We start from the raw sequence: 16,048 nt of genomic DNA, 5'->3' as shown, positions 1-16,048 counted from the left end.
GTGTGTGTGTGTGTGTGTGTGTGTGTGTAAGTATGTAACTAGTAGTGAAGTCCGAAAGACCCTCAGACATTGCAGGATACTGCCATTGCTCTTGATTACCCTCAAAACCTTGATGGTAAGACCCATTGCTAAAGATGGCACACACATGAGTTGTAGAATCTAGTAACATCAGTCTGGCACCAACCCCAATGCTTCATCCCCATGCCTACTGGCTGTCATCACAGTGCTGGAAGTACTGTGCATGACTACCAGAGGAGAAAAGTATTTACTACTCCTACCCAGCTATAATGGCTGCCCTGGCAAAGCAAGGCCCACTGTTACAACAGCGGCAACAGAGTAACCAATCTTTTCTGCTTTAAGGCCAGATCTATAAGGAAAAAACTCATGCCTGGTACCAAAGCTCGTACACCAGGCCAAGAGCCTGTGGCTGGGTAGATCCTAGGCCTGTGGCTGGTACAGTCTAGGTCCCAGTGGAGAAGCTTCTACTATCTGCTAAATGAACATAGTATTAGACTGCCTTCTACCTATATTACTTATCGTTCTGCCAATAGTCAACCTTCATTAGAGAAGTTTATTTTTGCAATAGATGGCCATTAACCCAGAGACCCGAAACTTGTCAGAATACAGAGAGTAAGAGACTGAGGATGTCTCAGTCCTAAGTGTGATGTCCACGTCACATGTCAGTGATTGTTTCAGAAGATGGCTGGGAAGAGTGTGAAAGAGGCAGTGGACACCTGTAGTGAGATGGTAGGTTTTCCTTTTTGTTCTTTTGGTTTTGTCTGGGACATGAGAGTTCTACACATGAACTCATAGCTGCTAAGACAGCATACACAAGGTTAAACCAAAGCCCAGCTGGGTGGGAGAGTGGAGAGGGTGTCGTGGTACCTCCTTCATGGTTGAAGAACTGTTAGCAATTGATGACTGCTGGCAGAGGCCATTTTCTTCACATAAAGACAGACTGCCCCATGCACTTCCTGGAAGTGGGCTTGACAGGGATTTTCAAAAAAAAAAAAAAAGTTAGGGAAGAATAGTGCAATGGTGGTAGAGGAATGGGGGAGAGATTGGAAGCGAGAGAATGGGGCGTGAGTGTAGATTTCATAATATACTTTCTATAAAGATTATGATTAACGTATATCCTCTAGTTTGTTTTTTTTTTTAACTTTTTATTAGTTCTTTGTGAGTTTCCCATCATGCACCCCAATTCCACTCATCTCCCCTCCCCTTGTACCCACCCTCCATGCTTGCAACCTCCCTGCCAACAGAGAAAAAAAAAACTGGTTGTAGAAGCCATAGTGTGACCCACAGTATACCCTTTTATTCACACTTCTTTGTTTGCAAATATTCATTGCAGCGAGTGTAGACAAATATTCATTACAGAAGCCTCTGGCTTCTGCTACACCATCAATACTGAAACATCACTAGGACCCTCAGATAAGTTGTTGTTACCCTGTGTCATGGAGATTGTGTAGTTTTGAATCTGTGGGACTCCACACACTCCATCCGTGCAGTTCATTGATGGGGTAGATGTTCGGGTGGGTCAATTCATAGCCCTGGATTTGGACCTGAGCACTGTCTGAGCCGCCTGTCTCACCAAACTCTCCCACAACCACAACACTGGGGCGAGCTGCCCTGCCCAGGCTGGCCTATCAATGGTGTTTGTTTTTATATTGTACGTATTAAAATGTCACTGGTTTAAGACTCCAGTTGAAACATTCCATTTTTCTAAAGTCTTTCTAGTCATGCAAAAAACAATGCTACTGATTTGGAGATGTGGCCCTGTCAAGTATGCAGACCTGATTCCAATCCCTAGAATGCATAGATTGAGGGCGGGGGGGGAGGGGGAGCGGGGGCATGGACCAGACCAACTCTCCACTGAATTCCAAATGCAGCAAGACTCTGTCTTAAGAAATAGAAATGGAGAGTAATCCAAGAGAGACACACTGGGTTGAACGTGGGCTTCCACGTGTACACATACTAGTCTATGAGAACATACATCCACATGCAGCATACATAAATACAGTAAATCAGTAACAGTATTTTGAATATAAAGCTAAACAAAAACACAGATTAGGCTACGTTTAGTATTTATCTGCTTCAAATTTGCAAATGAATTCTATCAAGACTTCCCTAATATTCCTTTGTACTTAAACTAATGTTTTATTAAGAAAATGTGAATATTTTTTGAGTTTTCATTGTCTTCTTGTCATTTTAGGAGTGCCAAAGTCTAATCTTTTACACACCAAATCATTGAGAGGCCATAAAGACTGCTTTGAAAAATACCATTTAATAGCAAACCAGGATTGTTCTCGTTCCAAACTTTCCAAAAGTACTTACGAAGGAGTTAAAACCATCCTTAGTAAGAAGATAAACTGGATTGTGCAATATGCCCAAAATAAAAGTCTGGATTTGGATCCCGAGTGTTCCAAAACTTCGCAGCATCACCTGTTTAATTTCAGGCATAAGCCAGAGAAGAAATTACTCCCACAGTTTGACTCTCAGGTACCAAGGTACTCGGCAAAAGGCTTTGCTGGCAGCGCAGGCGGCATCTCAAGCTATACGCAAAGAATCCTGGAGCACAGGAAAGATACAGACTTCGGGCTTGCTATATTGGAAGACGCAGATGCATTGTGGACTCACAGTCACAACCAGGCAGAGAAAACAGAAGAGACAAGCTCTGGTCCAGAGGGGCATATCCAGACCCAGAATCCACATTACAGCCGAGAGGAATGTGAGTAGTGTGTGAAGAATAAAGGTGAAAGAGTATGTGGTTTGACCGTTTTGGGGGGAGGGTTGGGTGGTGGTTGGTTTAGGTTTTTTTTCCTGTGTGTGTGTGTGTGTGTGTGTGTGTGTGTGTGTGTGTGTGTGTGTGTGTGTGTAGAATTACAACATTGGATTACAGATTTGGTGAACATAATATTTTAAGTGACAGGTTGACCTCAACAAAAGTGAGATATCTTATAAACTTCTTTGGAGCGTTCTTGACTATATATCATTACACACCAAATTTCATTGTCACTATCATTTATTTTGCCCTTATTAGTGACCAAATGGAATGGAATCAGCAAACTGAATGGAAAGTTCAGGGTTCCTTCTGTTTATGTAACGGGAACTATTGGCAGTATACATTGTCCTGTTGCTAACCCCTTATAAGACTAATTGGCCAGTGGTGGTCAATTTAAAAACAGACATCTGACAGTTTACAAAAGCTTAAAAGGCAACATGGCATTTGTTTTCAATTTTAAAATGACTGCTTTTGCCTGCACCTTTTCTACAAAATCTCCCTAAGGTGATTTTAATCGACTTAAATGAAATTATTTTAGATCCAGAAGGGTCCTTGACTACGTTGTTAGACGAGTTCTTTATCCTTCATGTCAAGGTTGTTTTGCTAGATAGACATTTCACAGTACTGTAGAGCCGCATGTCATGATAATGCCTAATAAAAGTCAGTGTGAATGATCACTGACTAGTACTTCAGAAAACAGAAGTAGGAGAGACCAGAGTCCAACAGACCCACTACCTCCCCTTTGTTTTCAAACTGTGTCCTGTGGAGGATGGAGGTGTTAGAAAAGTGGTATATAACTGTGTTTGCTATGAGGGTTTGTGGTTAGAATTTGCTACACTTTTAAGAACCGGTGAAGGAAACCTGGGGTTCTGTTGAATGTTGGATTGGGGAGTTAAGTGCCCGTTCTTTGCCAGAGACGCTCTCCAAGGTTGTGTGTGGTAACAGTTACTGTGTTTTCATATTTCAGTGGACTCGATGACCCTTGCTGAAGTGGTACAACTGAATACAAAGCTCCAACAGCAAATCCAGGGTAAAGGCTCAGTCTCAATGCTTGTTATGTGTAAAAATGCTGATCCCGACCCTCTCCTGTGATCGGGCATTGTTAGCATCCATGGTGCTAACGTGGGGGAGTTAAACATTGAGCCCTGTTGAGGTCTCTGAGGCAAACGTGAAGGGGTACTTTTTGTTAGGGCCTCATTGACTTCATCGAGGGCCACTCACGGCACCTGGCACTCTGGGGGAGACATCCCGATAGTTCCTTAAGGCAGTAGTACTAGCCCTAATTATCTATATAATATAAACTATGAACCATTTGAAACTCATCAAAAGTAGTGAGATAAGTGCAGTGACCACTTCCTATAGTCGTTTGTTGTAACTGTTACTAAAACAGCTATTTTTTCTTTATCCCCTGTTTCTTTATCTATGGGCCCACCTCAGCACACCTGCATGGAATATTTTTAAGAGCCCCCCCAACAAAACATTGTTTTGTTCATAAAGACATCAGGATTATATATATATATATATATATATATATATATATATATATATACACATATACATATATATACATATATATACATACATATATATATACACACATAAATATATATATATACATATATATATGTATATATATATATGCATTTATTTTCATTTCTTGCAGCTTCCTTCCAGTTAGGTGAAGCAGTTTGTTATACTTTGAAGACCTTTAAGTCATTTATACAGATTATGCACTCAGTCAGTAATAGAGTGCAAAGCTTTAAGCACACAGCCTCAGAAAAACATTAAAAATTGCACTGACAGTCCCAGCTCACACTCACTAAGGGCTTATTCCATGTTCAGAAATAGGGTCTCATTCAGCTCCGACAGTGATTCTGTGAGATGCTTGCCTTCATTATTGATCTTACCCATAAAAGAAAATTCAAGTTCAAGGTCTGGATTACTTGTCTGACCCAGGCACATGCCTAATAGTAGGAGTCAGGGTTTTAAAAGTCCAGGTAGTCTGTTGTAAGCCTCTGAGGAGTTTCTAGACCTGGATATTAATGAACATTTATGTCATAGGTCATTATGTATTGATTAAACCTATTTATAGGTTATAATGGAGAGAGGAGACTCAAGCGGTACCCACTTTTCCTGTGGTGTGTGCTTAGAGCCTTTCTTAACTTGCACTTGGAGGAGAACAGTAGGCATCGCAGTTTCCTATATGAAGTATCCCAGGTTCCTATATGAAGTATGAGAATGATCAACACTGATAGGCTCAGAAGGAAACAGCTATTTTCCTTGGTATCAAATTTATTTCTTACTAAAAATGACTCAGTGTACTTGTACTTGTTTTTACTTAAGATGGAGTCGTAGCGTTAGCTTCCTGTGCACTAAAAACAAAACTGCTTTTTTAAATCCTCACAGAAGTTTTTGAAGAGCTAACACACCAGGTACAAGAAAAGGACTCTCTGGCATCAGAACTCCATGTCCGTCACGTGGCTATCGAGCAACTCCTCAAGAACTGTTCCAAGTTACCGTGTCTCCAAGTGGGTCGGACAGGAACCAGATCACACCCACCCATGAACAACTGACCAGAACGTAGCTGCCCGGCTTTATCCGCTGTTGCTCGGCTAAGCATATATACCTAGAAAACATTGGAAGAAAGTTATGGCCCATTTTTATGGTTCTTGTACTTGCAAAACATAAGATAATATTCATTATCTTTATCTAATAAAGCAGATCACTCTAGTCCAGGGTTAATCACTTGGCTTCATTTGGGGACTTTTTCTTCTAATTATTAAATGCCCCTTCCTAACTTTTACCATATGTGACTACTTAAATATACTGTTACAGTGTTTTTATTGACCATTTTTATTGTAACTCAGTCGTCAAAACAATAGAAGCCTAATAAGGTCTTATGTTAGCCTAAACTACTAGAAATAATTTTTAAGAGGGAAATAGAAGTCATAATATCACCTTATTTATGAGCAATATTTTAATATAAAATTTTATATATAAAATTGCTATTTTGGGTATTTTTCATTGTCTTTATAAATCTGTATCTGAATGACCATGTGTATTTGCACCTTGTTGTGTGAATATGTTCACCTCTGTGGAGATAACTGCATTTGGCAATACAGTGTTTTTATAACTGTTACCTTTCTTTCCAAAGATAAAGGTGTTCTGGATAGTATTAGGAGAAGCAGTCTGCCCAGCTGGGCTGTTTTAACTACTAACAGCATATGAAAGTAGAATTAATTAATCATTCTTTAAAGCAAATATCCAAGTAAATAAAGCACATTATTGCTTTCTAATGAAAGCAATGCCGAATTAGCTTAGGAAGAAAATACTATGCTAGTTTTTATGTGTCAGTCTCCATAAAAGCAGAAGCCCCACCCTGCTTCTTAATTCTCAAGAGTTTCTTTGATGTGTTAGTTTTGGACAAAGTAGGTCAACTATCTTCAAACTGTACTGGTCCTCCTTTGGGGGGAAAAGTAAAATTACTATGTGTGCCAGTTCATATGGAGTTCCAATAATCTGTTAACTGTCCAAATTCTGCTATCCACATCACTGAAATTATTCCAAAATAAAAAAATAGAAGAAAGAAAAGAAAAAGCATTTCAAGATACTGTTTCTAAGTTTTAAAAATCTAAAGGGTGTAGAAAATTACAGGACCAAAATAAAAAAAAAAAAATTCAGTTCAATAAAAAGTCTAATATAAGCTACTTTGGTTTTAGATTCTTAACTAGTAAGTTACTTCAAGATGTTGGATAAGTTTTAATGATAAAATAAGCTATAACTAGTCCAAAATTAAGATGAGCTCTTTAGCTGGTACTTAGAATATATTTGTGTGGTAGATATATTTTGCTTGCAGCCTCATGCCTAAAGATGGCTTCTGCCTTGAAGCTGGCAGTCTGTATTTGGGCAAGGGTCAGACTTTAATATTGGACATAAATAATATTTGACTAAGCAAACAGCTGCTTCCATGTAGAAAAAAAGCACCTTTTCATGCTCATGTTCAACTGGCCTGGCTGTGTGTGCATTAGTTAATGTCCCATTGGTTTTGCTTTGTCCTGAAGAAAACTTACCCTTGAAGCTTTTTGGAAGGAGTTTTGAAAACAGAAAAATATATATACTTTTTAGTTTCTCTCAGTTCTTTGAGTCATCCAAATGAATTTAAAATCTGGAGAGCGGAAGTGAACGCGTTGCCTTAGTTATGATAAGCTTTAAATTGAACGTGTGCAATATGGAAGGTTCTACATTTACAAGCTGGGTGAAGATGATGTGTCTTGATTATGCCAGTAAGTGTTTCAGTGCTTGGTTGTTATGGTTACATTTTCCAATTTGACTGTACTCCTGCCTGGCATAACTCATTAAGAATGGCAGCAGCCAGTGTAGTGCACACACTTGGGCTTCTGTCTAGGTGGTGGAAAGGCAGTCGGGGCAGCCATGGGAGTGTGAGATAGTCAGCTTTTGGTATGTGCAATGCTCAGCAGATTTCTGTCATAGGAGACATACCATATGGTGCAGTCCTAAATACCAGTGTTACCCAAAGAAAACATTTGCTTATCTCTTTAAAGGGTTCTCTGGCAAACACTTCGTTTACTAATGAGTTGGGAATAATTGGGATTTCTCCCATGTACTCTAAGGTCTTAACTGGGACCTCTGATTCATTTCTTTTAGATATTTCACTGGAAACACCAAAGGAATGGTGCTCCTAAGTCCCTGTCTGGTGCTGATAGGAACACTAGTACTCATTCACATGGGTTTTTGCTGGAGTGTACTGCTTTGTATAATTTAACTCCCAGTTATTGGTTTGGGTTTTTTTGGTTTTTGGTTTTTTTTATTCGTGGTTTCCTTGCTGTCTTGCTTGTTTTGACACAGGTTCTTGCTACATAGCTTTTGCTAGCCTAGAATTCTCTTTGTAGACCAGGCTGTCCTGGGATTTGTAGTAATTCTCCTGCCTCGGGAGATCTAATCCTGTGATTCAGGTATATAACCTACTCCGAGCTTGATTGAATATGCAATTAATTGTATATGAAAAAATAAGGATGAGGACAGAGTTGAGGTCCAATTTAAGGAAATATGAACTTTCACAAGTACACTGGTTTCTCTATTTGATTCTTTCTAAATAGTTATGTGCTCTGAGAAAGTTCAGAAGTGGGGCTGGAGAGATGTCTCGGTAGTTAAGAGCACTGACTGTTCTTCCAGAGGTCGTGAGTTCAACTCCCAGCAACCACATGGTGGTTCACAACCATCTGTAAAGGGATCTGATGCCCTCTTCTAGTGTGTCTGGAAACAGCTACAGTGTACGCATATAAATGAAATAAATCATTTTAAAAAAGAGAGAAAGTTCAGAAGAAACTTCACACATGATTTCATAAATTTTAAAACAACAGAAGATGTACTGCTAGTGAGCATCATACATCTCCGAGCTTCTTTCTGTGAGGAACGAAGTGAAATTTTGTCATACAAGATTTCATAGTTAAACAAGACGCGTATTTTTAAAATCAGAAGTCAGATGTGATTTTAACTTGATATTTTTCTTTTAAGATTAGTGTTTTTATGTGCCTAGCACATATCAGCCCTGGGTTATTAATTCCTGTCACCATAGTAAATATACAAAGGTTTTGCTCCTGGTTTTGGTTCTATTAGGTTGCCCAGGCTGGCCCCCAGCTGAGTGGCTATTTTAGTGCTTCAGCCTTCTGAATAGAGGGCTGGGGGGATGGGGGGAGCTGGGGAGGAGGATTGACCAACACTGCCATGCCTGGCTTAATTTTCCTATTGTCCATTCTTGATTCTTGTAGCATTTCTCCAGAGTATTGCCAGAGTCTCATATTAATTTCTAGGTTAGTTCTTGGCAGGGGCATTCACTTGACACACCGTGCTGATGATCTAAACAGCTTCACTGTGTGATTCTTACATGTAGTATTGGAGTAAAGGGAAGCCCTTGAATTTCCAAGTGCCATGTTTGTTTCTCCCACTTTTTTAAACATTTAATGGTTATTTTTCAAAATGTGTGCATGCTGGCGAGTGCTGTCAGGAACTCGGTTGAAGCATATCCCATTGCCAGCTTCCCAGGTAGCTTGTGATTTCTTGGTCTCCTGCTGTTTCCTATGTACGATTGAAAAATGGCTTACCTTTTATATACAACCTACCTTGGTGTTTGTTCTGTGGAGGCCTGTCAGGTTTTTGGTAGTTTTCGAAGTCATCCTTTTGGTCCGTATGTATTATCCCATGGACATGAACTATTATTTAATGGTGGAGTATAGCTCACCTTTCATTGTGTTTTGTTTTGACTGTCTGGAGGAGTTGTTTGTTTTACTCTTTGCAAGTTCATTAACTAACAAATGCTACTATTCACGCTACAGCAAGATGTGTGGCTCTTTTAAAACTTCATATGTATACAAATTTTAATATGCCCTCTAATAAGCTAGTCTTAAAGCAGAGACTTGATTTGATTTGGGTCTGATTCCAGTTTTACCTTGAACAGAATTTTTTTTTTTTCTGAGAAAATTTGGTTAAAAAAAAAATCACTAAAGGACAGAGCCCTAAATAAAATACCCTTACCGAGTTAAGCTTTGTGGTGCCAAAGAGTTTATCTGCTCAAGTAACCAGACTCTGGGGGAGGGGGAGGTCATGCTGGGCTGGGAAGAGCCTGACCTTTGCCTTCCGTTTCCCTAATTTCAGTCGATGCCCCTGCTGATACCAGCCGTCGCCTGAGCAACCCCAGGCCTCGCCCACCTTGATGGGAAGCGATCACGTGGGTGGAGACCGTTAAGATTTTTAGTTTGAAGCAAGCTCCGTTAAAATTATTCAGTAGTTTTCCCCCAATTTCAAGTTTACCACGTGAAGCAAAAATGGCCTGGAGAGCGACTTGTTTAAAGCTGCACTAGCTGCACTAGCTGCCCGAGCTGCCAAGTGGAGGGGGTTTGTTTAGCTTTGAGGCTTGGTTTGGTTTGGTTTTCTTTTTCTTTTCCCTGCCCTACTGCCTCCAGAAAGAGGTAGCTTTAAAAAAGTGTTTAGTAGTGGGGTGTGTGTGTGTGTGTGTGTGTGTGTGTGTGTGTGTGTGTGTGTGTGTGTGTGTGTGTGTGTGTGTGTGTGTGTGTGTGTGTGTGTGTGTGTGTGAGAGAGAGAGAGAGAGAGAGACAGAGAGACAGAGAGACAGAGAGACAGAGAAACAGGGAAATGTTGCTGTAAACCTGACTGCAGCAGTCCTTGAACTTTTAATCTGTGCTTTGGAAACTTATTTTCAACAATTTTGCTGCCATTTAGAAAGTAAAAATGAAACTGCCATGGTCCAAGCTAAGTTTGTCTCCAAAAAACATTTATTTGGTCATCGTCCGGGTTATATGCAATTTATATATTTGTATTCTGCTTTGAAACTGTAACTAGATAAGTCTGTCTACTATTTTTAACTTTACAAGAATAAAGCAAATATTTTGGTAGCTATCTCCGAGCCTCGGTTGATTTCCTTCCATTCATGTGTTTACTGGAGGCGGGCGCACCAGGCCACTTTTGGCTTGTGGAGGTCAGAAGCTTCAAGAGCCAGTTCTGTCCTCCTACCACGTGGAGCTCAGGAAATCAAGCTCAGGTTCTCAGCTTCACAGCAAGCCCCTTTTCCTGGTGAGCCATATTTCCAGCCCCAGTCTATGTTAAAAGGGTTGACCTACCTGATTGCTTGTCTGGCCTGCCTGCCTGCCTTCCTACTTTCCTTCCTCCCTTCCTTCCTTTTTTCTTTCCCTCCTTTCTCTCCTCCCTCTCTTCTTTCTCCTCCTCCCTTTCTCTTCCTTCTTGCTTCTTTTTAATCATATAGCTTGCCTACATTGGAACTTTTGTATAATCTTACTCTGTGTAATGGATTGTATATGCTTGGCCCAGGGAATAACACTATTAGGAGGTGTGGACTTGTTGGAGTAGGTGTGTCTCTGTGGGTATGGGCTCTAAGAGCCTCATCCTAGCTTCTTGGAAGTCAGGTTTCCACTAGCAGCCTTCAGATGAAGATGTAGGACTCTCAGCTCTGCCTGTACCATGCCTGCCTGGATGCTGCCATGTTCACCTCTTGATGATACTGGACTGAACCTCTGAACATGTAAGCCAACCCAAATTAAATGTTGTCCTTTATAAGACTTGCCTTGGTCATAGTGTCTGTTCATAGCAATAAAACCCTAACTAAAACACTCTGTCGATCCACTTAGCTGCTTGAACAATTCAAATTTGGTTGTTTTGTGTGTGTGTGTGTGTGTGTGTGTTTTTTTTTTTTTTTTTTTTTTTTTTTTTTTTTTTTTTGCTAAGTTGAGCTACTAAGAATAAAACTTTTAGAGGGCTGGAGAGATGGCTTCGGATAAGAGTCCCAACTGTTCTCCTAAAGGACACAGGTTCAAGTCCCAGAGTCCCCATGGCTACTAATAACTGTCTGTACCTGCAGTTCCCAGCAGATCCAGTACCTTCTTTTGGCCTCCATGGGGATCAGACACTCAGGGAATGTGCAGATATCTAAGCAAGCAAAATATTCATATATACAAAATAAAAATTTGCAAAAATGAATAAAACTCATACATTTCAGTTGGGTTTTTAAAGACTATTTGAAATTAAGGAGACAGCATATTAGTTAAAAATCCTTTAGAATAATAAATCAGTATTAAATTAGCCTTTTTTCATTCATGATTGAATTTTTATTAGGGCTAAAGAGGTGGCTCATGTCTAAGAGCATCTTCAGAGAACCATCTCACTGGTTATGGTGTGCAGTGGAGGCCAGAGGACAGCTTTGTGAATTCAGTTCTCCTACCTCTACCCACTGAGCCATCCTACCCATCCTTCATCAGTGACTTTTTTAAAGAAATTATTATGGTGTTTATATGGTGATAATTTTTTTTTTTTTTTTTTTTTTTTTTTTTTTTTTTTGGTTTTTTTCGAGACAGGGTTTCTCTGTATAGCTCTAGAAAACACAAGGCAGTTGTATAGAGACTGGAAGTAGATTACACGGTAAGTAATGTGTAAGAATTGAAATGTTAGGGAAATGTTAATCACCCTTGGAAGTCTCAGAAATCTAACCCTAAACCCCATTTATAGGTACATGCCGGTAGTCTAGCACTGGGGAGGCTAAAAGGCTCGGGAACTCAAGGTCACCCTTGGGCTTTCTAACAAGTTGGGAGCCAGACTGCTACATAAGAAAAATAAGTCCATTAATTAATCTCGAATGTTCTTGAGTACTGCATCAGGAGAGGAAACAGATGAAGAGTGGAGTTTGTAAAAGTTGCCAGGAAGCATACTAGACCACAAGAGAAATTTTCCTGTTTAGCTTCTACTTTGAGACATTAACCTAATTCATCTTGACATCTCAGCCTCCGTTCACTAAAATCTATTTGTAATCAGTTGCCCAAACTCTCTCGTTTCAAACTAGCTATGAAATTGTTTGTTCTCCCCTATTTTTTGAGTGACCAGTTAGAACTTGGACTTCTTGTCAGGTGGCAAGGACCTCTAAACATAGTGGATAAGGCAGGAGGGACCCTGAGGGCAGCGATGCCCTTTTAAAGTAAATGCTACTCTAAAGGAGAAGCCATTCAAAGGCTTCACGTTTACAGTCCAATCTAAATGATATCTTAGGTTTTTACCATCTTGAAATTTCAGTTTTATTTTCAGTAAAGTTTGTTGATGTGCTATTTTGGGGATGTGACATATCTCTAGATTCTAGCTGTCCTGACCACTTTGCACCTGGGTTTCCCCACCCCAACTTTTGAAGCAGTGATAACTGCCTAAGGGGATTCCCAATGCTGAAAGAGCATCATTGTTCCAGTAGGAACATCCACTCTTCTTAGGCATAGAATAAGACATAAGCCACTGGCATCAGGTATTGAGTAGTCCTTGCTTGCTATGAATGTGGACATACCACTTAGTCACTTTTGGCTTGCCTCCCTTCCCGGCATTCTAGGTTATCTGACAGTGATTGAATTCTTCCCACCTTAAAGCAACTAGTAAGCTTGCTTTGGTGTGCAACAGAGGCAACACCTGCCTCTGGTCCAGTCTGCCCGGCACTCTCCTACTTAGAAATCTTATGAAATTGTTTTCGAAGAGTAAACTGCTAAGAGCCACTGGATTTGTGTAAACTGTGGCTCAGGGCTACACGGCTACTTGTTGAGTCAAGTAAAAGTGGCAAGAATTTCTGAAGAAGTTAAATGTCTTGACAGTATGCATGCCAGTTTGACCACTAAGGACGTTCTTGGTTACCAGGAGGAGAACTTTGGAGACCTGCCACTGTCTTAGTTAGGCTATTTCCCTGATAAGACAATTTGACCAAAAGCTGCTTGGGGAGGACACGGTTTATCTTATCTTATACTTCAGCTTACATTTTATCGATTATGGAAGGCAGGAACTGATACCGAGGACGTGGAGGAGGGCTGATTACTGTCTTGCTCAGTCTGCCTTGTAAGGCTGAGGACCACCAGCCCAGGGGTGGCACCACCACAGTGGTCTGGGCCCTCCCTTATCAACCACTAATTTTACAAATGCACTACAAGCCAGTCTTATGGAGGCACTTTCTCTCTCCATTGAGGTTCCCTCTTACTACAAGACTAGCTTGTGTCAAGATGACACAGGCCAGCACATCTACTCATAGCTAAAGGCATTCAGTTTCTACTGAGCTCATGAAAGGGCTGGTCCAAGAAAACCAGTAATGGTCATGGAGATATTCTCCTCGGTAGTACTAAATGACTCCCAGTTCATCGAGTGTCTGCGGATTGGATGGATCAGTGAAAAACTTCAGAGGCAGAACCAGGATTGAATGTCTTCTAAACATGTCTAAGTAGCTACCCCTCAAAATGCCCGAGCCACTCTTCCAGTGACTGGCTAATCCAGGAATTAGCTACTGTTGCAGTGATGGCTTACCTTTCCTTTGAAAACAACTCAAGGAAGGAAGGGTTTATTGCACCTTATAGTTTGAGAGGATACAGTCCATCGTGGTGAGGAAATCATGGAGGCAGGAGATTGAGGGATCTGTCCACATTGCACCCACAGTCAAGACGCAGGTGTGATGAACTTCTGTACCTCTCTCCTTTCATCAAAGAATTAGATCATGATGCTGGAGATGTAGGTCAGGAGCAGAATCCTTGCTTAACATGCACAGTACCCTGGGTTCAAGCCCCAATATAAGAATGTGGGATTTGACAGCAATTAAGTCCAGGACTTAAACCCAAGGAATGGTGACCCTGTCCTGTAGGGTGTGTCTTCTGCCTCAGTTAACTTCCTCTGGGTAAGCCCTCACAGTTGTGCACAGAGAATTGCACATCCTGTCAAGCTGACAATCAGTAGTATCCATTACACTATCATTATTTCCACATGGCTTCTCCAGCTTCCTGACTATCTTGGGCCTCTGGTAACTGATACTTTCTCTGCCTCCCATTTCTCCTCTAAGTTGGTGCTTCTCTAATTTCAAGTTTTGTCAAACTGGGACCTCAATCAATTGAGAAACTGGAGATTTATTTTTTTTCACCTATCATATTCCCAGGTGACACTGGTGCTGCTCAGTGCTTCATATGGGTCGATGTTTTCCACGGTCCCAGAATTCTCTTCCCAAAGGAATGGGATAATGCCGCTCCTTAGCTCCAAAGATCTTTGAGAAAGATTACCGTTGCCTGCAGAATAGAAGCTGATGTCCTTCAGCATGATCATGTGTGTGAAGCCTTCGTCTGACATCCACGAGTTTTCCATTTCAATTATTTCATTCAAAGAATTAGGTCACCATGCCGATGCCAGAAATGTAGGTCAGTGGCAGAATACTCGATTAGCATGCACAGGAGCCAGGGATCAACCCCCTGTGAAGGAGTGTGGGATTTGGCAGGCTTGATGTAGAGAGAGTGTGAACCGGAAGCTCAGAAGGCTATAAACTGAAGAACTAACCCTCATTGCTGGACTTCTTCAAACAATGGTCTGCCTCCTAAAGGTTCCACAACTTCCCCCAAACAGTGCCAAGGAGACTGAGTAGGAAACCGAGTGTTCAAATGCCTGAGCCTGTAAGGTAGATATCTGATTCTCAACACATACAGTATTTTTCTTTCTATAATTTAAGTAAAGTTAAACTGATTAAATTGAGCTCCATTGGAACAAATCTGAAACTTGATACATCTGTCTCTCAATAGGAAAATTCACAAAAACCCTTATGCAACAGATGAAATTTCAAATGTGGGATAAAAAATAATAATAACTTTTAAAGCTACTGCAAATGCCATATGGGGAAAATGAGAGTTCTTTAATTTATTCTTTTTTTGAACATTGATTTATTTTTATGTGTATGAGTGTTTGCTTGTGTGTACCACATTGTGGCTAGTGCCTACAGAGAACAGAAGAGAGCCCTGGATCCTTGGGAACTTGGACAGTCATGAGCTACCATGTGGATGCTGGGAACTGAACTCTAGTCTTCTACAACAGCAGCAACTACTCTTAACTTCTGAGCCATCTCTCCAGCCCATGTTTTTTTTCATGGATATGTCTGTGTCTTCTTATGTATGCATATGTGTGTGGGAGGTGCACGTGGTGGCCAAAGGTTGGCCTTGGATGTTTTCCTCAGTTGATGTCTTCCTTTCTACCTTATTTTTGAGACAGTGTCTCTCACTGAACCTGGAGCTCGCTGCTTGGCTAGACTCAACAGCTAGCCACGTAAATCTACCTGCCTTAACCTCCTCAGTAGTGAGATTGCAGGCTCATGCAACCGGACCCTAGATTTTTTATGGGGGGCTAGGTAGACAAAATCAGTCCAGCCAACACTTTACCAAACAAGCCATGTTGCCAGCCCAGTTTTCTTTTCTTTCTTCTCTCTCTCTCTGTCTGTCTGTCTCTGTCTCTCTGTCTCTGTGTGTGTCTCTGTCTCCTCTGTCCCTGTCTCTTTCTCTCTATCTCTCTGTCTCTGTGTGTTTATCTCCTCTGTCTCTGTCTCTCTGTCTCTGTCTCTGTCTCTCTATCTGTCTCTCTCTCCCTCTCTGTCTCTCTCTCCCTCTCCCTCCCTCCCTCTCTGTCTCTGTCTCTCTGTCTGTCACTCTCTCTCCCTCTTTCTCTGTCTCTGTCTATCTGTCTCTGTTTCTCTCTCCCTCTCTGTCTCTGTCTCTCTCTGACTGTGTGTGTATGTCTGTCTCTGTCTCCTCTGTCTCTCTGTCTGTCTCTCTGTGTCTATGTATGTGTCTCTCTCTTCTGTCTCTCTGTCTCTGTCTCCTCTGTCTGTCTCTGTCTGTCTCTGTCTGTCTTTGTCTGTCTGTCTGTCTGTCTGTATCTCTCTCTCTCTCTCTCTCTCTCTCT

At 41.0% G+C, this 16,048-nt stretch overlaps 1 protein-coding gene across 4 annotated transcripts in view; it reads left to right on the top strand.

The window, feature by feature from the left end:
• The window catches only part of CUNH21orf91 (chromosome unknown C21orf91 homolog), a 29,356-nt gene extending 19,144 nt beyond the window's left edge, over positions 1-10,212 (top strand). For all 4 annotated transcript variants that reach the window (XM_031364288.1, XM_031364287.1, XM_031364285.1 and 1 more), the window contains exons 3-5: positions 2,213-2,728; positions 3,750-3,812; positions 5,189-10,212. In XM_031364288.1, the coding sequence (XP_031220148.1) occupies positions 2,213-2,728; positions 3,750-3,812; positions 5,189-5,355 (746 nt within the window). In that variant the 3' untranslated portion in view covers positions 5,356-10,212. The remainder of the gene's footprint in view (positions 1-2,212; positions 2,729-3,749; positions 3,813-5,188) is intronic.
• Positions 10,213-16,048: the final 5,836 nt, after the last annotated feature.

This window comes from Mastomys coucha, unplaced genomic scaffold, assembly GCF_008632895.1.
Source record: "Mastomys coucha isolate ucsf_1 unplaced genomic scaffold, UCSF_Mcou_1 pScaffold12, whole genome shotgun sequence".
Taxonomy (NCBI): domain Eukaryota; kingdom Metazoa; phylum Chordata; class Mammalia; order Rodentia; family Muridae; genus Mastomys; species Mastomys coucha.
This window is presented reverse-complemented; position numbering and strand designations above follow the sequence as displayed.